The following is a 21,289-nucleotide window of genomic DNA, read 5'->3' as shown; positions in this document are numbered from 1 at the left end:
GCAGCTAAATATTTTTCCTTCTTGGGTCATATAGCAGAATGCATGCCAAAAACCTACATGCGTAAACATTTTGTAACAACTCACAAGGGATGCTCCGGAGCTGCCCTCACTGAACTGCCCACGGTGCATAAATGGTGCCCAGCTCTCTCTGCCCATGTATCTTTTATAGAGTCTACATAGCATTCATTATTCAGCAATAACACATGGTCCATCTGGACTCCTGTGACTGTGTGACTATGCATGGGTGTGTGGTCCATAGTTAACTTTCCTGCTGTGCGATTTCACCATTTCACGCCACATCCAACAGCGCTTGAAGAGCTAAGAATTAGTATTTCCTCTGTAATTACAACTAAGGTATAATGTGAGCGTGTTTGACAGATGATGTGTGTGTGTGAGAAAGGGAGAAGATGAAAGGAAGGAGGGAAGAGAAAGAATAGAAAGTAGTGAGAGGAGAGATAGATTAAGTGAATGTAATAGTGACTACAGATGGCACGTTCAGGATCAAGCTCTTTCATCATGCCGTTCCTCATTAATAGAGATGGGAGCGCTGCCCTAATTCCATAATTCCTAAATCATGCCTGTTAGTTGAATACGAGGAGATAATAGTACAGGGGAGAGAGGAGAATAGATCAGCCTATAGTGAGCCTGTGAGAGCGAGAAATCAACAGAAGAAGAGATGAAGAGAGGAAAAGAATGGAGAGGGGTCGCCATCTGTATTTCCTGGCTTTTCTTTTTGCTTGTTGCCAAAACCAACATCATATAGGCCAAATTTATTCTTGCCAATTATTCACCCACATGTACGCCAGCCAATGAAAATAGCTGAAATAACCAAGTGATTAATACGATCTAGAAGGGAATACAGGGGGATATATAAGTGTGTATGTGCCAGTGACAAGGACCAGATCACTAGTTTCCCATGATTTCAAGGAGCACATCTGTTCAATTCTGGCTCTGTTCCAGTCATATCACACATTCATCTTTTCTTTCACAAGGATTGAGACATGGGAAGGTTTCGAGGCCTTGCTTGAGTGGGCTTAATTTTATGTGAGGCTAATTCCGCTGGTACCTGGTATACTTGTCAGGACAAAGAATTGGCTGACCAAGCATTCAATATTCAGAGATAATTTAATTCCCTTGTCTCCTTTTCACTGGAATCTACTCTTTCTCCATTTGAATTGAGCTCTCATATGAAGCAATTTAATGGAAACTAGAGACATCGATAGCCATTACCCAGCTTTGCACAGGAGGGCCAAACACGGCAAGCAAAGGCTCATCTATTATTCATATACCTCAGTTTTCCCTAAAAACAACTCTTTTTGATATGCTTTTTGCACCACGCTGCCAAAAGAGGCAGTCAGTAGTTTCAAATAACGCTTTTAAAACAAGGCTGATAAATGTTTCAAGCTAGCACTGGCCCATACAAGCCCCAATGGGGAGGAAGTGTCTATTGTCCATCTGTCTATTCATGTCCTATCTAGAGAAAACCTGCTGAGCTCAAAGATTAGAGGAAACATTTCAGATTCTTTTTTTGTTTGGATATTTATCCTTTAGGCATCACCAGCATGAAATGGTTCCATGTCTTGTTCTAGCACATGTTCTGTAGGAAAATGGCCTTTGAGTGGTCTATCATTATACATCACATTAATAGGTTGTTAATACAATGTGTGATCAATGTGTAAGTAGCATTTTACTGTTGAAGCTGGTGGAGCTAGTTTTAACCACTTTATGTACAGTCCAGTGCTTCCCAAACTAGGGGTCGGGCCCCCTCCAAAGGGTCATGAGTAAATTTGAGAGGTTGTTAAATGATTTTGACATAAGAAATCTGAAAAAAATCAAAGTTATCCTGCAAAAATATGCATGCATTTTTGGGGCTTTTTTCTTCTAGTCTTTGGTTTATTGTAATGAAATGTTGGATACTTCAGGTCTCAACCATTAATTTAAATAAAACCGTGTGAGATGTTTTAACCAAATTTCCAAAAATCGGGAGAAAACAACAAATCAATGCACATTTTTATATAACTACTGTTATGCAAATTTTAGGAGTTGGGCGCATCAAGAAAAACAGCTGTAGGCTCCATTTCTCCAGTTAGTTGCCATTGAACTACTGCATAAGATAAGGGCATATTATCTATAAATCAACTGTCGAACCTCAGCCAAGCATAAACTCTTTTTTTGGTGATATTATGACTTTGATTACGTGTTTTTCTTTTTAAATATGAAAGTAACTATCACTATAACATGGTGGAGTGGAGTAAAAAGCACAATATGTAGTGGTGTAGAAGTATAAAGTAGCAGACCATGAAAACACTTAAGTAAAGTACATGTACAGGACAATTGTACATAAGTGCAGTACTTGAGTAAATGCACTTGGTTGCTTTCCATCACTGGAAGGCCACACTGCTGTGAATCTGATGGAAACAAGGGAGGAAAGGCTATCAAGCTATTCAGTCTCCATGTTGTCAGCAGTTCAGATTAGCTGTCACATCGCTGAGGGAGAAACAGCTGAAGATTGGAGTGGGTGATTTCATCTGAATAATTTCATGCTTTGACTGGCAGAGCTCAATGCTCACCGTCCCAAGACTTTGACGTCAGAGGAAGATAGACTTGGCAAAATAAAGACCCAGGTGCAGTTTAATACATGAATACAATCATCTGCCCTTTGGGGGGAAAAAAAACCATCAAATGAAAATTAATTCACATTTCCACTGAAGAAATTCCACTCATTTTGTTTTCCGAGTAGACAAAAAGACAATCTTTATTTGTGTGTTTCTCTCCTTGCTCTGACTTCTGTGTTTACTTTTGACTGACTGACTTTAATGACTGAGGTCAGCTCCCACAAAAAAACACCACAAACAGAAAAGGAGACAAACTCATACATGACGCTCAGACCTGGAGGCATCCTACCACTACCAACCATGGATCACAAACCAGAGAAGAAGAACGATAGAAGGACAGCATCAGTGGAATAGAAGAAGAGAAAACACATTTTTTAATCTTCCACAGGCTATACCCCATCACTGCATCCCACACAGGAGTAATTAACAGTGATTTTAAATGCTACAAAAATAAGATGAAACAGGGAAGGAAGTGCTTCCCCTTGTTTGTGTTTTCTTGTGTGTGTGTGTGTGTGTGTGTGTGTGTGTGTGTGTGTGTGTGTCTTTGTACATGTATGTATGTGCATGCCATGTCTTTGTAAATGTCTAGATCTGCATGTGCTTTTCTACATATGTCTGTATGTGTGTGTATCTGTACACTGGTCATCATGTGTGTCTGTATGTGTGTGTTCACAGTGCTTACTCATTAGGTTCACACCCCAACATTAAAGAAGACTCGGTCCCATGATACACACAAACTCTCTCTCCTTCCTCTGCTCCCTCTCTCTTTGCGCTGTTCCCTTTATAGTCACGTCCACGAATGCTCCCAAAATCTCAGAGGAACCGTCCCGTTATCAAAGACTGTGTGCATGTGCATGTATATGTGTGTGTGTGTGTGTGTGTGTGTGTGTGTGTGTGTGTGTGTGTGCATGCGCATGTGTGTTTTTGTGATGCTACCCCACACACACCTCGCCTCATTTGCCACAGTCTATGCGCTTCCCTTATTGGTTTAACTCTCAGACCCAGGACCAGTTTCAGTCAGTATTTATGTCCATTGTGATCTGGCCTGGGCTCTGAGGGCTGATTTCCAGTCAGTTTCACCCTGTGGGTCCATTTATCTCCCGGCCCAAGCTAATCCATCAACGACCGAAAGCCAGACAGGAGAAACAGTGTGAGGAGAGAGGCTGGATTTTTTTTCCTTTTGATGTCTGAAACAAAAAAAGTCTCAGGGAGAGCAAGAGAGCGGTAGCAGGGTGTTTCTGATTTTCCCCATGAAAAAATATATCATCATTACAAACGAGATTGATCTGAAGGTTTCACAGTGGTCATGCAACTTGGGTGTCGCCTCCTTTTGTCACCTGTCCTCCGTTCATCCTTGCTTCGCTCTCCTCCTGCCCCCGGCACCCACCAACCCGTCCAAATCCCCGAACCTGTTCAACCTTGCCAGTCCTAGAGAAGGTACTGTAAGTGACCACAGTCATAATAATACAGAAAGACAAAGAGGTGGGTGACCAGTGGTACATTCATACATGAGAAAGTCATGGTTCCAAAAGTCACCCGACCCAGTCGACATTAGACAGTGCTGAAGACGCCTGTGCTGGCCAGGCTGTGATAAATGCTTTGTTTAGAAACACAAATAAGACAGAACACATCCCACCTGGAAATATACACCTCACCCAACCCACCCAGAACACCCCCCTACACACACCCCACCCTCCCACTGAAACAGCCTATGATTATACTTGTCATTAGAATGTGATATCTTAGCTTCTCATAGAAAAAAACAAAACAAAAATCAAACTGTAGGATTTTTGTATCACATTGCTGTGAATCTACACCGTGTCTGAAAATATCAACACATATAACATTACATTTCCGATACGGTCGTATTTATTTAAATCTGTGCCCACATTGTTTTCCTTTTCTTTTCTGCACCGGCCGGGTCACTTTTCTTCTCTCCTTCTCTACGTTTGCTCTCATTCTTCTTGCAGTTGGAACTGGTCCAGGTAGTATAGAATTCCAATTACAATGCAAGCTTGGCCACTTCCAATTCTTGGTTTGACGATGGGATAGCAATGTGAGAAAAATCCAATTTTTGTGCATCCAGGCCTATCGCTTAATGCATCCTGCCGTGATTGGATGATAGGAATTGCACTGGAACGACAAGTTTAATCATAGCCGCGGCTACATCTACCCCATCAGTGGCCAAGAGTCAATAGACAAATCAAAAGGACCCCCTGATATGAGTGCAGAGACATTTCCCTTGTGTTTTTCAGCTGCATCAGAGATGAAGCGCAGCTTCCCAGACAGCTCAAGACCCAACCCTCTCAGCCAGTCCGGGGAGCAGTGTCCGATGCTGGGCCATGGAGGGGGCTGGCAGTGGGGGTGGTTGGTGGTCGTATAGAGGTGGAGGTGGGAGAGAAGGGGAAGGGGGGGAGGGGGTGGGACGGAGACAGAGGGCTTCCCTGAGGGGTGGTGGATTTAGAGGGACAGCCAGCCCAGCCCAGTGACCCTGGGTGGGAGCTCCAGGAGGACGGGGAGAGGGGTCACAGCCAGGAAAAGAGACCCAGGAGCAGTGAGGCCAGAACAGCAAACAGGACCATGGACCCTGGCCTCCAGCATGGACCTCCATCAGTCAGGAAGGGCTCTGGTGAATCATATCCCGACCCATCTGAAACAGAAAGAAGAGAGAAACGACAAAACATCTGAACTGAGAGGGACACACACAGACTGACACAAAGACAAGACAATCTAAAACAAACTGGATGGAGGGAGAGGATTTATGGAAAGAAGACGGGTAGACAAGTGGAACTATCACCAGGGAAAAAATGTGGAAAGTGAGGGACAAACCACAAAACTCTCACAATTCAAAAGCCAAGGAAAGGCAGGGAGAGGACAAGGGATGAGGAGAGGAAAGAGGGAGGAGGAGAAGACGACAGCAACTGAGCTCTGCAGGGGGTTTAACCAACCTAATTACAGTTTAATCACAGAGACTCAGAATCTGGAGCAGCTGACACACACACACACAAAGACACTCACACACATGTGCAACCGCTCACAGCTCACTCTTGTGACAGTATTTCACAGATGAGATGGAAGTTGCAATGTCAGACAGATTACTTTAAGAGCAGAAAAAAGGCAGAATCTCAACGAGGAGCCGCCGCAATGACAGAATAAAAGAACGTATGTTGTTTCAGTAATTATGGAGGAGGAGAGAATTTCCTTCCCCCTTAGCGATAGATGGAATGATCTGAGTCTGGAAAAGCTGCGAAGGCCGACTCTCATCCTTTTACGAAGATCTTCAAAGCCGTGTCATTATCTAGGGAGACGCGTTACTACCCAGGTTTGATTCTTTAGTCAGGCTTAGCCAGAAAACTCATGAGGTAGAATCCGCCTTTGAAAAGACGTACAGGTAGATCTTCAAGATAACGCAAGTGTAGTGTAATGGCCGCCGTGACCTGCTCCCCATGTATGTCGACTTTCTGTTGAGTTACTTTTTAAATGGCACAACCACACACTCGTGTGAGCACTGCATCCTGTCTACGCCGATCTATGAGGGAGCTATTTTCAAAAGAGTATATCTTATCAGGTTGCATGCTGTTTGAAAAAAAAAAAAAAAGACTTGGTATTATGTGGCGAGCAAGTCGCGCTTCATCTTTTACCACAAGGCTGAGGCATAATGGGAATTTTATTAAGAAATACAAAGTGTCTATTATTAGATTAGACTTCTAGAGTATGCGATGGGTTTATTATTAGATTGCTCTCTTGTTTCTTATGAACAAATCCAGCCAGTAGAGTGATGTGGAGGCTTGGCAACATTTTTAGAGAGCACTTTCAGCCTGCTCTGTTCTCTTTCTACAAGGACAGAAGGTCTCCCTCACACCCAGTGTGATGTGATGTGATCTGATGTGAAGTGCGTATGCCACTTTGTGCCTGCGTGCGTGCATGCGCCTGCGCATACTTGTGTGAGCTTGTATGTGTGAACGTGTCAGAATGTGTGTGTGAGTAAAGATGTTAAAGTGTTGCCTGGCTGGTCTGTGAATCAGAGCAGAGAGTGTTGCCGGGGCATTCTATCAGATCTCTTATTCCCCACTAATTTTACTTTGATAGCCAATCTGGACCTTTACATGTGTGTGTGTGTGAGTTTGTAGTTAGAGCGTGACTTACCTGGAGGTCTGACATACACCTTCAGCTTTAGACATGCTCGCCCCACATGGTTTGGGTGAGGAGACGCTGTAAAAAGATTGAAAGAGGAGATTAGTTGAGAGATGAAGTGATTTGTGCTGCTGGTTCAAATCATAAAGTAATTGAGATCATTTAATCAACATTTTATTTATTTTAAATGTTGTTCTGCTTCAGAGTGCTTTGAGGCTTATTATCAGGTGGTGGTTGGACTGGACTGGAGACAGTACTGTAACAATCGCATTTTTTTCAGTAGGAATGAATGTAGATCAGATTTTGGACCTGACATAGTATAGCCAGAAAGTATTGAGAGACAGATTAACACACTGGTTTTGGTCTTTTCATGGGATTTGACTACACCAGCCGTATCCTTCAGGTAACCCAGCTGAATCCCTTCATCTGTTTTATTTTAGTATTATAATTTAGAGGCGCCTGTTCTCAAACTAATTTAAAATTATTCAAATTACCACAAACTGACACACTGTGAACCTGGGCATTTCATGGCCCTTCAGGAGTGTGACTGGACGGCCAAAGTTTCGATCCCCAAAACACAAAGACATTAAGCCTCAATTTAACCCCAATTATTTGAAGTCACTGTACCTATTTAGGGGTTGGCAGGGAGAAACACTGACAATACTCAAGTTCATAACAGATACAGTGGACATGATTATTCCGCTGACTTTATTCACTGGTGGATGTCTGTGGGCTTAAATGTTTAATTTTTCATATATTAATATGCAGACTTTTCCAGACTTTTCTTGTTCAGCAAAGTAAAACACATACATGCTATAATTAGCTTGAAACAAAAATGTCAGAGGTGGTAAATCAAGGGTAGGCATTATAAAGATTTTTTTCTCTCATTTGTTAGAATTTGACATTAATGTAGTCATTAATGCAGCCTAGTGCTTTCCTGATGACATTTATTGCTTCAAGCCGTTGGAGACTTTCTTATATTATGTCCTTTTAAGTTCTCTTAAACCCATGCTCCCAAGCTTATGAGCTCCCGTAAACATACTGAGCACTTCAGGCAATGTAAACAAGTCTGTGAGGGATCAGCCCGCACACTGGGATTCAGTCGCACTCACATTCACACCTAAGGGAAATACCAGCTCTCCAATCGACCTGACTTGAATGTCTTTGGAATGGGGAAGGAAATCCATGCAAAATCCCCACAGACACAGGTCCTTCTTGCCGTGAGGTGACACTGCTAACCACTTAGCCACCATGCTGCACTGGCTGAATGCCAAAGAAAATGCGAAAAATGTTAAAAAAGTGACTCAAACTTCAAAGTAGACTAAATTAAATTGAATCTGGGTTTTTAGTCCCACCTCGCTGTGATGTGAAATAGAACTGAAGACCTTAAAGCAGATGGTGACCAACTCTCTGACCCCTCGCACATACACACACACACACACACACACACACACACACACACACACACACACACACACACACACACACACACATACGAGCAAAAGAATGTGCACATGCAGAGGTGTGCGTGGAGACCTATTGGCCTTCTCCCTTGAGGAAGTCTGCATAGCCAGAGCCCAGAGTGACCCTGGAGAGGACCATCATCAAGATCCACAGTGCACAGGAAATAAATCTGACCCTTCTTATGCCCTCTCTCCTCCCTCATTTTCTGCCCAGAACTCCTCCCTCCATCCTTCTCTGCCCTTCACCCTTTCATGCCTTCCCTGTAGCCCACTTCCACTGCCTCAAATTTCTTCAAATGCTCCATCTACCCTTCTTACAGTGCCCAGAGAAAGTGCATCACGGTCCCCTATGAAGCCCCCGCCAGCTTTGTATTGAGCTATCTCTCCTGTTGTGTGTCTTTGTTTCAGGTTCCCCACTGTTTTCACTGACAAATGGCAACATATCAGGGTGAAAGGGCTAGAATTCTTTTTCTTCGTGCCCTCCAAAAATTTTTCACTTTTGTCATTTTTCAAAAGTCTTATCAGCTCTCCCAGCGCCTTCGTTTCCCAGCACATCCACAATCCGGCGTCTCCTGAAAACCCATTGAAAATCACTCAACCTCATCAGATGGCAGCTGGGAGAAGTAAGGGGTGGAGTGGACCTGTCAACATGTCAACCACATGACAAATACACACACCAACGTGCACACATCGGCGCACACTCACACAGGTCTGACCACGGATCACCATCAAAGATCGATGTGTTTTACTTCGTGGAGTATTTACGGCTAGGAGAGACACACACACACACACACACACACACACACACACACACACACACACACACACACACACACACACGCACACACTCATCTGAAGGGCTGGGTGGTTAAAAATGTCAAAATGCCTTTGTTCCACATCAATACTGACCTGTGTGTGTATGTGTGTGTGTGTGTGTGTGTGTGTGTGTGTGTGTGTGTGTGTGTGTGTGTGTTTGTATGTGCATGTGAGAAACCGTGCGAGACAAAAACGTGTGTGGTTGTCTGTCAAGATGATGGACATGGCCTTTCACGGACTCACAATCACTTGACAACTGACCCCACAACCAGCCCTCCCCCTACAATACACGCACACACACACACACACACACACACACACACACACACACACACACACACACACACACACACACCAATCTCGTAGAGTACACATTCCCCTCAAGGGTCCCAGAAACACAATAGTATAGTCAGCAACTATACAACTATGGAGGGGCCCTGTCCATCCTAACATGAGACTGAAAACAAAAGAGAGTGTGTGTGTGTGTGTGTGTGTGTGTGTGTGTGTGTGTGTGTGTGTGTGTGTGTGTGTGTGTGTGTGTGTGTGCGTGTGTGTGTGTGCGTGTGTGTGCCGACTGGGAAAAGTGCAGTAGGACATCGGGTGGCTGTTATCTTCGCCTCTTTAGCTCTCTGACTCTCGCCTGCTGTGTCTTTGTGACAGTGTAGACAACAGACTGGGGCAAAGAAATATTTGCGATACTTAGTGCTCATTATTAAAACTTACTCTAAAAACAAATAGTGTGGGAGGAAACACATTACTTTAATCTCATTATCTTTTAATTCAGTTGTGCAGCACATTGGTTCTCAGTGATTGCACTACATCACAAAATCGTGTTACCGCATTAGAAATACAATCCGAACACTATTGCTACAACAAATTGAATTAAAACCTGCAAATATCTATCACAGAATGTTTTTTGTTTTTTTTGCCTTTGCTGATCGCTCCGTCCGTTGTGTGAATGAGAATATCCCTGTAAGGTCAGAATCTCTGTCCAAGGCCAAAAAACTAAATCAAAAAATATGTCGCACCTGCATGATGACCTGAAACTGATGGCAGAGGAACCTCATCCCATTATGGGTCATGGTGAGAATGCATCATCTCCCGCTGAAAAGGTTAAGGTCAGCTGTGCAGCGGCAACACAGCAAGGTAATAAAGAGACCTGTGCTGGGCTGCATCGTGGCAGAAATGCTGCTGCAGAATCATTCGTCTCCGTGACAAATTCTGATAGAATGACAGTTCAGGTTTGGTATGATGTTTAGAGAGTTTAGAGATCTAGTGAGATAACTTTGCTAATTGGTTATAAAGCAAAGTCATCAAGTTACAAGAGAAACTAATAATTACAAAAGGATTACTTTTTGTAAAGTCATTTCACACATGGCAGCTCGAGACCGTCCTTGCCAGACAAACAACAGAATAAATTGTTTGTTCAAAAAGTTACGACAACCTGTGCATACATTCTCCTGACGTGTGACCTCTTGTGATCGTGTGAATTATGACCGTCTTCTTTCAACATATTCTCCCATCTGGTCGGTGGTTTCAAACAGTCAAATGTTTTGTCACAAGCCGAGCAGCTCTCGCAGCCTCCGCACAGAGAAAAGCGGCACTTGTCTGTGCGGCTGCAGAAAGTTTGGCCACTGACAGCAAAGCTTTTGAAAGTCAATTTAATGTGCTTTTCTGTGATTACCAACTGATCTTGCACTAAACAGTCAGGATGCGGGAAATCTCGCCTACCAAACAATGTTTAAGAGTAATTTGAAGCTACTATTTGTCCCATGCCTGACAGGGGAATGATACCTATTTATACTCTGTTCAGAAAAACAGTCTCAGGGGATAAGACCCATCTGTGATACTAATACATCACTTGTTGGAGTGAGGAGAAACATCAATACAGCTAATATAAAAATGATTACAAAATACGCCTGGTGACATTTTTACCACTTTGCTGAGCACACCACTTATGCTCTCGACAGAAGCAGACAGACACATCAAGAAATAAAGAGAGTGAGAGAGAAAGAGTGGGGGGAGCGAGTGAGAGATGGAAGGTGTATTTATGCGCCCCTGTGGGTGTGCGAGCGACATCGTGGGCGATGTTTGCGAACTCTCTCAATCAGCTTCTGTTGATTGCATATTTACATATCGTTTACAAATGCATATTGAACAACTAACACGCAAACAGAGGCGCGCACGCTCGCATGCACACAACAAACAGACAAACACTGTTTGCCTGCACACACACAACCTCACACTGCCTAGCTGATAACCCACAGATGTAGTAGTACTCGTGTCCGGGCCTGAACTCAAAGCCCAGGGAGAAGGGAGTGAAGAGCTGGAACTTCTCTGAGAAGCGCAGGGGTCCGTCAGGACCGCTGGGACGGTTGCACTCCCAGCGCTTGAAGCCGCGCATCCTGTGCTGGCAGGAGGTGTAGCCCTCGTGGTTGACCATGAACAGGATGTAGCGCTCCATGCGCCCGTGAGACGGAGGACCCTCGTAGTAAGGACAGTAGATGTCCAGATAGTCATTAATGTTCACTGCCACTCGGTACTCCCCGTGCCAGAACCTGCAAGACACAGAGGAAACAACGAAATTAGAACTTCTTCATGAATAAAAATAATCACAAACAGGCTTCGGAAAAGACACACAGAATCAGTGGGCAGCGGTGAGGAGGCTTCAGGAATAGTTCACCGAGGAGAAATGAGATAGAGTGAGACATCTATTTTGAGAGAAAAGAACTAATCTTCTATAATAACATGAATATTTACTACCTACAGTATATCAAGTTTCTGTATGATTGCTCACCATAAAGGAAACTGCGGTGAGTGTCCACTTAGTTCACTCATGCTGTGCACCGTAATTATATGAAATTGTATGATCGCTGTTGGGATTTTTCTGTCCGTACATCTCCACAGGAAGATTCAAGGTTGAGTGAGCTACAAAACAGCAACCCTCAGAGGTGCCACGCGTTGCTCAAGGACACTTCAACACACGCTTTCTGATAGAGGGGGCCTTGAAACCACCTGAGTCATGTGGTAGCTTGTAGAAAAAAAATATCCTGAAGGGTGTTTGCAACTATTTAATAAACGAGAGGGGGCCAAAGAAAATCAATAACAATCCCTCGGGTTTCCCCAAAAGCCTGCATAGTTACCAACGTTATTCTAATAAAGCTTTCCAAGCTATGCTTCATGGGAGTTATTAGCATGTTTGGAATATGTTCTTTTTTCCAGTCCGAGTGCTTGAATGAGCCTTCTCAAGAGAAGTGGGTCATGTGATGGTAGAGAGCACACATTATTATCCCACCGCCTGAAGCAGTGTATAGAGTCAGTGGTGAAAGCCCACTTAGTTCCGTACACATGCGGATCACTGAAGGTGGCATGATGAACTGAAGTAGGCCAGAGGTTACCGAAGAAGAAATATCAGTGTATAGGCACATTGTAAAGAGGATTACTTTGCGGTATTTGCCCATGCTATATTCCTTCTCCTGGCACTGGGTCAAAGAGTTCGTAAATAATACCAGATAGCATATGGAAGTACAAGATGGTGCTTGAACACAGTTGGTGACTCCCCAATCTCTGCAAGGCAGTCAGAGTACATTAAAAACATATGGCTACATTTTTTTCCCCTACATTATACAGGCTCTATTTATGTTTATGTTTTGATGCCAACGTTGCTCATATGGCAACTGCACTTCTGTTTACAATCTTGAAGTCACTGGAGTGAAACAGTCTCTCTTAAAGGATAAGGCTGCCGATATTGTATATTTTTTTTATTGTCAACAAGTTCCCTTGAAACACTGAAACACTGGTCTGTTTCTCCAAACTTCATGACTTTCCCGTCTTGTCCACAGCTCTCATATTTGTTCTAAAGAAACTAAACTTTAAAAACGAATCCATACTTTCATCAAGTGAGTGTCCAGGTTTATGGTTATAAAGACTTAGATACGTTTTTAATCATTTTTAGACAACAGGGCACAAAGGAATACGTTACTTTATATCTGCCTTTGGCTGTAAAACAGTTTTAGCTTACTATGCTAGAAAATCCACAATATGAGAGCGTCACTTTAAATTAATGGTATCTATTAGCAAAAGTTATGAAGCTGAAATGGATCAATCAATATTTATCATCTATTGCTGAATCAGTACTCTACAATTGTAGTATTTGTTTAACTGTTGTCTTAAAATACATAACTTTGTTTTCAGAATAACTTTGCTTTCATGTCGGCACCTTACTGTGAGAAAATATAATACATCAGTGTTTTCTTTTTTTAAATATTTGATATTTCAGATGTTTTATTTACTAGCACTTCATAAATAATATGTCCCAAGAGAATGACTTGATAATCTTTTTGTTTTTTGCATCTTTACCAACCCATACTCACATTGAGCCAATCTTCAGTAAACCATCTCACATTTTGAATGGCTGTTTAACATCCTTTAGTGTGATATTGTAGTGTAATCTCTTTGTGGGCATGTGCCTGTAGCGGACGCTTCTTCTTCTGGTGCTCGTCATTAACATCATCGCTCACCACGGCTACAATCAATTTCATTTCAGATGTACCCCCTCAAATACATATTTTAAATTCAGCTGCCGCACATTATCAAATCTTGTTTTCTTGAAGCTCAGTAAATTTGAGAAGCAGGAAAATGTCTTCGATCAAACGAGCATAAACAAAGCCAGTTTGTCGGGCAATCTCGACGTCTCAGATGGCGCGCACACAAACACAGACTGAGCTTTTTAAACAAATTCATCATTTTCCCCCCCTCACCTTGGCAGTAATTGATTGCCTGGAATGAAGACATTTTGGTCTAAGCACTGTTGGTTAGTGGGATATTAAGCTTTGGGACAAATTATCCCTATAACGGCAGTCCTATCTCTCTCCCAGAGGGCAAATCAGGAAGTGAGTTAGATGTGAAATGAGCGCCTTCATGCTTCGGTGCCCTATCAGAGAGAGTTTTGCAGGTTCTAAAGGGATCCTTGAACAGATCATTTAGAAGCATTGATCCACTAGGGAGCTCTTCTCGGCTCTCTCTGCTCCCAATCAGCTCTGATTAACAACTAAAGGGGAAAGGCAGAGAGAGAAACAGAGGGAGAGATGCACAGAATGAGAATATAAGAGCTAAAAGGAAAGAAGAGAGGGAGGGAGGGAGACAGAGAGAGAAAAGGTAGGGGAGTAATGGCGATACGTGTGGAAAGAGGACAAAAGAAAGAGAAAGACAGAGAGAGGAGGGGGATGGAGAGGGATAATGAGATTGCACAAAGTGAGAGTAAAACAAGACGGAAAGAAGGAAAAAAAGGAGGAAAGAAAGAAAGAGCAGAAGAGGAGGAGGAGGAGGCCAGCTGAAGGAAGAGCAGATGGAGGAGGAGGTTTTTTTGTCTTTCATTTCAATTTGTACAACTGTGGTTTTCCATCTGACTCAAATGTGCTTTGCCTATTGATTGTGCACTGATACATTTATGGTTGACTCCCATCAGAGCATTAGCGCGTCGGGCATACAATGTATGTGCGTGTGTTTGCTTCAATGGACGCAAGTAGGTGTGTGTGGTCGGTTAAATGGTAGCTTGTTAAAGTGGGTCCCGATGAGTGAGGATGCTCAATCCAAGAAAGGGCTAATGTGCCAGGATACATTAGGTTGTATTAAGCCACTCAGCGCCCTGCCCTGCTCCTGTGACACTGTCTGCATTCCTAATACAGCCAGGCGTGAAGAAGCTGTGTGTGCAAGTGTGTGTGCAAGTGTGTGTGTGTGTGTGCAGGTGTGTGCCACGAGCTGTTAAACAGTACATGTTGGTGTGCAGTTAAGTGTGGATGAGTGTGTCCCTGCATCCCCTCCTCTCAGGCCGTGTGTCATTTGGAATTAAACACACACACTGCGCTGGCCAAAAAGACACGGGAATGCTCTCACACTTACAGCCCACCTCTTCCTCATGGAGCTTGTATGTGCGCGATGTGTGTGTGTGTGTGTCGTTAGTGTAGGTATTGGTGTGTATTTCTTTCAATGTGCATATGGTGATCACAGTTTGCATATGATTAAACCCTATCGAACCTGTTAGAGACATTACTAATATTCTGTCACACTGTATTTGAAGGGATCTGCACGAAGCCGCCATGACACTAATAAAAACTGACATTAATCAAACTTCATGAATCTTTACGATTATGAGGTTGCTATTAAAGAGTACCTCAACACCTCCGGAAAGTCTTATTTTGCAGCGACGTGGCAGTGTACTCCAGGGTGTATCAGTTCACCGTGACATCACAGTCGAGTGTAGCTACAGGTACAACGGAGCACACTGATGGGTGTGGTCAGAGGGGAAATGCAGCTTTTCAGGCTGGTGTTAAGTTTGCTGATTTTCTTGCTCTCACGTTAACACGTAGTGCATCATAACTTCCTAGTCGTAAAGTTTCAGTTCACCCCCACACCCAAAAAATAATAAATAAAAAAACACACATTTGAGACTTCTGTCTCCTCCCAAATACAGTGGAAGCGAATGGAATCTCATTTGTGTCACACACTGTCAACAGTTGCCATAGGGACTATTTCTAATGTAGAAAGTACTTCCAATGAAAACGGTTCACAGTGTAGACACTGCTACTCTGTGGAATATCCAGAGTAGCAGTTTCTTGAAACACTGACATTGCTGTTGAGTTATTAAGTATTTTTTCAATGCTGTGAAATCCATTCGCCTTCACCATATTGAAGACGGCAGCAGAAATCTCAGAAACACGTCTCACAAGTTGACGAAAACTATCTGCAGGACTACATACCATAAGGGGAAAATATACTTTTTGTAAACTGACCTTTTAAGATATATTTTCACCGTCAGATTTAAACAGCAATAAAAGTTTAATAACACCATTAAATGGTATACTGAAGGTTTTAACAGTTGCAGCATTTAAGGAGCAACAGCATTAATGTGGAGTTGTGTCTCTGTCCACCTGATGAATGTAATTTTCGTTCTCTTTGTGCTCTGATTTTGGTCTTCATCAACTCCTGAGGGAAATATCTGTCTCTTTGGCTGCCTGTTTATTGTTTGGTGCTGAGCAGGTAGTTTACAGAGGGGTTTTAGAGGGTTTTCAGCTGCCTGCTGCGAGAGTGAACCCAAACATTAAGAGGGCTAGACAACGAGCTAAAAACTCACTATCTCTCATTGCCCTTTATGCAAAAAAAGAAAAGAAAAAAAAGCTCACTATAAAGCTCCGTAAAGCTGCTGACAGCTGCAGATTCAGGTGATGATTCTGTCGGTTCGTCACTTCAAGCACAGCACCTCACATTTCACATCATCATTTGATACATAAAATAACGATTAAAGCCGCTTGCTGGCTTTGGTGACCCCAGGTTTTACTGTAGGATCAAAATAGACAATGTTGCACAACCTGCAGACAACGCACTTCCAGCCTCAATCAATCCAACCGGAGGACATTGTGTATGTGTTGCTTTACACCCACACATTCTCAGACTGAGCCAGTTCTCACTGGGATTGTCTCAACATTTGACAAACAAAAACATCTCCAAGACCTAAACCAATACAGTGGGCGTTAAGGTATCTTACAACGAAGTACAGCACAAAATGATAAAAAGTTTCACTAATCCTTTTTCACATTCTTTGTAAACTCTGATCATCGGACAAGAAATAGTGCACACAATTCTTATTTTCCGGGTGATAAAACTTGATTATCTTTCATTTCCAGGGATAGGTAGCTTTTTGTACTTCTGGCATATTGACAGTCAATATTATTTTAAAACGTAACACTACCAAAAGGAGGAAAACTTGATAATTAGTTTCAAGGATGATAAGAAGATAGATCTTCAGCGGTGTCTTCATGAAAAAGACATAATCTCAAAATATGCCCATAAAACAGATTGTTGTTGAAGGGCATGATGTTCAGTACACGGCCTTTTTTCAGTTTTCTGCTCCGCAGCATCGAGCCATTTCTTTTTAATATCGTCAGAGTGTAAACCTGTGCAATATGATACGATGGTTTGCTTCGTTCCTAATCCCCTGATGTCTCACAGATTCTCCTCACTCTTTCAGTGCAATTGAATTGTCTGGTGAGGTTAGCCAGATGCAGCTGAAGAATTTGGATTTTGGCTGCTCGCTCTCAAATGGATGTAAAAGGTTCATTCTGAGGCTTGGACCACAATCAGTAAAAAAAAAAAAAAAAAAAAAAGGGTGTAAACGGGTTTTATGGTATTGGTGCGTACATGTCAGGATAAAAGGAAAATAGAAATTCAGGAGTTTAAAAGTTTAAATGAAAGATTAAAGAGAAGAATGAAAGCTTATGTCTTAGTGTGTGACGGGATGTGTGTCCTGTAGATGCACTTACAGTAAAAAGTGTGTGTGTGTGTGTGTGTGTGTGTGTGTGTGTGTGAGATGTGGCCACCTCTCAGTATTCTGGCATCACTGACTCATCAACATCAACTCTCAGCATGGCTGTGATCAAAGCTGCTTGGAGAAGCCTCGGATGTTTACCATACCTGCCTGCGTCCTAAACAGCAGGCCGGATCAACCAGCAAACATCAAAGGACGCTTCGCTCTCTCCGTCTCTCACTCTCACTATGTCACCCCCTCTCTCCATCCACAACTTTCTCTTTTTCTCTATCCATCATTCTCGCTGATGCAGGCATTCACACTGTGACCTTAACATTTTCTTTTTTTTTTTAAATATCGCTCTTGGAAAATGCTTTCTGTGCACCATCTTGTTTTTGGTTCAAACGATGCTTCAAAGAGAAGCTCCAGAGAAATTTAATGATGCAACGTTTCTACCTACAAGGTCGAGCAAACCACCATGTAAAAAGAAGAAAGATGTTATGACAACCTCTCCTTTTCTTTATATGCTTTTTTTTGTCCTGTCATTTGTTGTCATTTGGATACATTATTTAAGGTACTCTGGAAAATTGAACCCTTAGTAGCACTACGGGGCAACGTTTTTATGCCGCACGCATGGAGACCGACCTACAAGAAGAACGAGAGCATCAGCTGTTTCAGCAGGCGCCCCAAAAAAACACATATGTTTATGTTCAAGTGACAAAGTTCTGTAATGGCTGTGGTAATTATCACAGGAGAGAAGGAGGTAGTCAGGTGATTATAGAGCAACAAAGTCTGTGGAAGGAGGAGGTCGAGGTGGAAGGATGGATGGGTCAACAAAACATCACTTTAATACGGGAGACAGCTGCTCAATGACGTCAATCATTTCCAAACCACAACCACTTCTAAACCATTATCTTTCCTCAAACCTAACAAAGTCATTTTATGTGATTAAACCTAACCAAACCTCAACCATAGCGTAGTCACGTCATAAAACAGGTTTATTGGTTGCCACAGACAAATGATGTCGTTCAGGTGATAGGAGCGTCAGATCTATAGATCATAAAAATGAAATGTAAATGAAAAGTAAGGCAAGCGTCCCAATAGCGAGAGTAAAAGAAGAAAAAGAGTTGCTTATTCCCCACATCGCTCCATGTTTCTTGGAAAAAAAGTCAAGAAGAACAAGTGAACAAATCACATGTGGATCGATTTTCAATTCTTAAACATTCAATTCATCCTCACTTATCCAGCTGAAATCAAAAAGTTAAAGTTCAACTTCTGTTGCCAACTTCTCTCTGCAGTTACAGACAATGAGTGATACTTTCTGCCAGCACTGAGTTTATCATGAAGCTCATTAAGTCTACTGCTGTTGTATGAAATGTGATCATAAATAAACTTGACTATCATCATTCTCTTACTAACGGTAATGAACATCCTGTTTGCTCTCTTCTGCATACAAACAAAAGAAAAAAAGGAGTCTTATGTGACATTTTATATTGAGCATCTGAAATGTGTATAATTTCACCTAATTTTGTTTTTTGGCAGGAAGAAACGTTTGTCTGTAAGTAGTCTCAGTGTAAGTTACATTGCTGTCTCAGTCTGCTGTGCTGCAGCTTCAGTCACTCTTAATGTCTCTCCAATTAACTCCACATTACTCTCCGTTTCTATCTCTCCGTCTTCATCTACTCCTGTCTTCACTCTGTCTTTTGCTCCTTTTCTTTCCTTTCTTTCCCTCAATCTTCATCTCTCCTCACTTCAGATTAATTTGCTCGCTCTCCTTCTTATTCTTCCGTTCTCTTCTTTTCCCTACTTTCCTTCCAGGAGCACAGCAGCATCTTTTGACATTGTTACTTCCTCCTCTTTTCAGTCTTCATGATTCCCCTTCTGTTTTCTCTTCCTTGTTCTCTCCTCCGTCTTAAATTCCCCCCACCCCCCATTCGTGTTTTTCTATTCCCCGCCTCCTGCTTTCGGCTTGTTCTTTATGCATGTTTAAAATTATTCCTCCACACACACACACACACACACACACACACACACACACACACACACACACACACACACACACACACACACCTTCCTCTTGCTAGGACTCTTTAGCTGCTTTTCTCTCAGCATGAGCTGTTTTTTCTCATGCTGTCGTCTCTGCCTGCGTCTCCCGCTGCATTGCTGCCGATGCTTATAGGTATGTGGGCCAAAGTAAATACTTTACCTCCTCCTACATAAACACATGCATGAGACACACATACGTTCACTTATATGCATACAAATATATGATGCTGGGGCACACGTGACATATTAACGCATATGGCACATTATAACACATTAACACACACACACACAGTGAGATATCCACGTTACACAGGGAAATACTGGGGGTTCATAAACACTGATGTTTAATTATGTAAATTAGCTCTTGATCCTCACTTCAAAGTAAACGCATGCATATAAATAATAATAAGACGAGATAGACAACACACAAGAATATCATACTGTACGTCGTACAGCGCAGCAACGAGCACACACTCACATTCCCCAGCTCAAGTTGTGCTGTTTTTGAGTTCCACATCTGTCACTCTGAATAATGTCGCCCATAGATCACCGTGGTGACATTCAGCACATCTGAAAGGTTATTATGTATTTCTTCAAGACGGGCAACATGGACCCCCCGCGGATTAACCGCCGCCTGTGCCAATCCCTGCCACACACACACACACACACACACACACACACACATATGCACACGTATATACACACACTGTCAGACACAAACATGCTCCCCATCATACTTACAGACACATACAACCAGACACCCAGGGCACTGATATTAACATAACAAAACCTGTTGGAGATCCCCCGGTATGGTAATTGTCACCTTGGTGATGCGGTAGCTGGAACACACACACACAAAAAGTGGAGACAGAATAGAGCCAAAGCCACAGATAGATGGACAAGCAGGATGAGTTAGTCAGACAGATGAGATGAGAGCTCGGGCACACGCGGCGCGTCTGACAAGCTGACAGACAGAGTGCATGATATGCCGATATCACTCTCCTTGTTTTCTGAGGGGTGTTCGCCACGATGCAGGACCGGCTTTGGCACCTTTCGACGGCGTAAACAGCAGTGGAGCTGGATTGGTATCGACAATGTTTGCCCAAAGGGAAGCGCTAAGGAGTTGATGGCTGGTGTCCGAGCGCACCAATGGGAATCTCTCAACACGGGGGGGGGGATTGGCGAGGACAAGAAAGGATTTGTGTCAGTGCCCTGCAGAAATGTCACGTAGCCACAGAGTCAATGTTTAAAGAAGGGAGAAGAACCGCACTGATTTATTTTTCATTCCATCTACACTCACGCATTCTTTTGATGTAATGATGCAGTTTTAATGACTTTCTTTTTCTTTTACAGATTGCGATGTCAATCAACATGACCACAAATATTTTATATCACAAATTTTTTTTTCATTTCATTCTTTCGTACTTTGATTTGTTTCCACAAGACATCCACCTCACATTTGGCCAGGATAACAACTTTGCCCTCGAAGGACGGAGCTGCCAAATTAAACCCTCCATTGTTTGGCTCTCTTACATATTCATGATCTTTTAGCCTCATACTCTGCTCCAATAAAGCTCCAGACCGGGTCCAATAGAAAGAAGGCAAGACTTCTATTGTTCTAGCTCAAAATATGAAGAAAAATAATCCACTCTTTAGTTTGGATTTTATTTTGTCATACACTTAGTTGCCAGTTTAATAGATACACCTAGATAAAATGTATTCAGTCTAATAGAATAAATCCTACCATCCTGATGATTAATGATGTTCTCTTTATGTTTTGTTTTTGAGGAGAGCTGTTGAACTGCATTATACAGAGATGTGTTCCTGTTATCTAACCTACCCTCATTCATGTAAATGTGGTGGAGAAATAAACGCTAAACATTATGACCTTCATGGAGGTAGTGTTTACTACA

At 42.6% G+C, this 21,289-nt stretch overlaps 1 protein-coding gene across 1 annotated transcript in view; it reads right to left on the bottom strand.

Annotated features, from left to right (window-relative positions):
• Positions 1-4,330: 4,330 nt before the first annotated feature.
• Positions 4,331-21,289, bottom strand: part of LOC137880371 (ephrin-A2-like) — a 74,222-nt gene continuing 57,263 nt past the window's right edge. Inside the window, exons 2-4 of the mRNA XM_068721706.1 lie at positions 11,294-11,586; positions 6,762-6,827; positions 4,331-5,265 (exon numbers count right to left, since the gene is read on the bottom strand). Coding sequence (XP_068577807.1) covers positions 5,141-5,265; positions 6,762-6,827; positions 11,294-11,586 — 484 coding nt within the window. The 3' untranslated portion in view covers positions 4,331-5,140. The remainder of the gene's footprint in view (positions 5,266-6,761; positions 6,828-11,293; positions 11,587-21,289) is intronic.

This window comes from Cebidichthys violaceus, unplaced genomic scaffold (genome assembly GCF_023349555.1).
Source record: "Cebidichthys violaceus isolate CVI_PGR_0920_01 unplaced genomic scaffold, fCebVio1.0.p SCAF_28, whole genome shotgun sequence".
NCBI lineage: Eukaryota > Metazoa > Chordata > Actinopteri > Perciformes > Stichaeidae > Cebidichthys > Cebidichthys violaceus.
The sequence above is the reverse complement of the archived record's forward strand: the minus strand, read 5'-3'. Positions and strand labels throughout refer to the sequence as shown.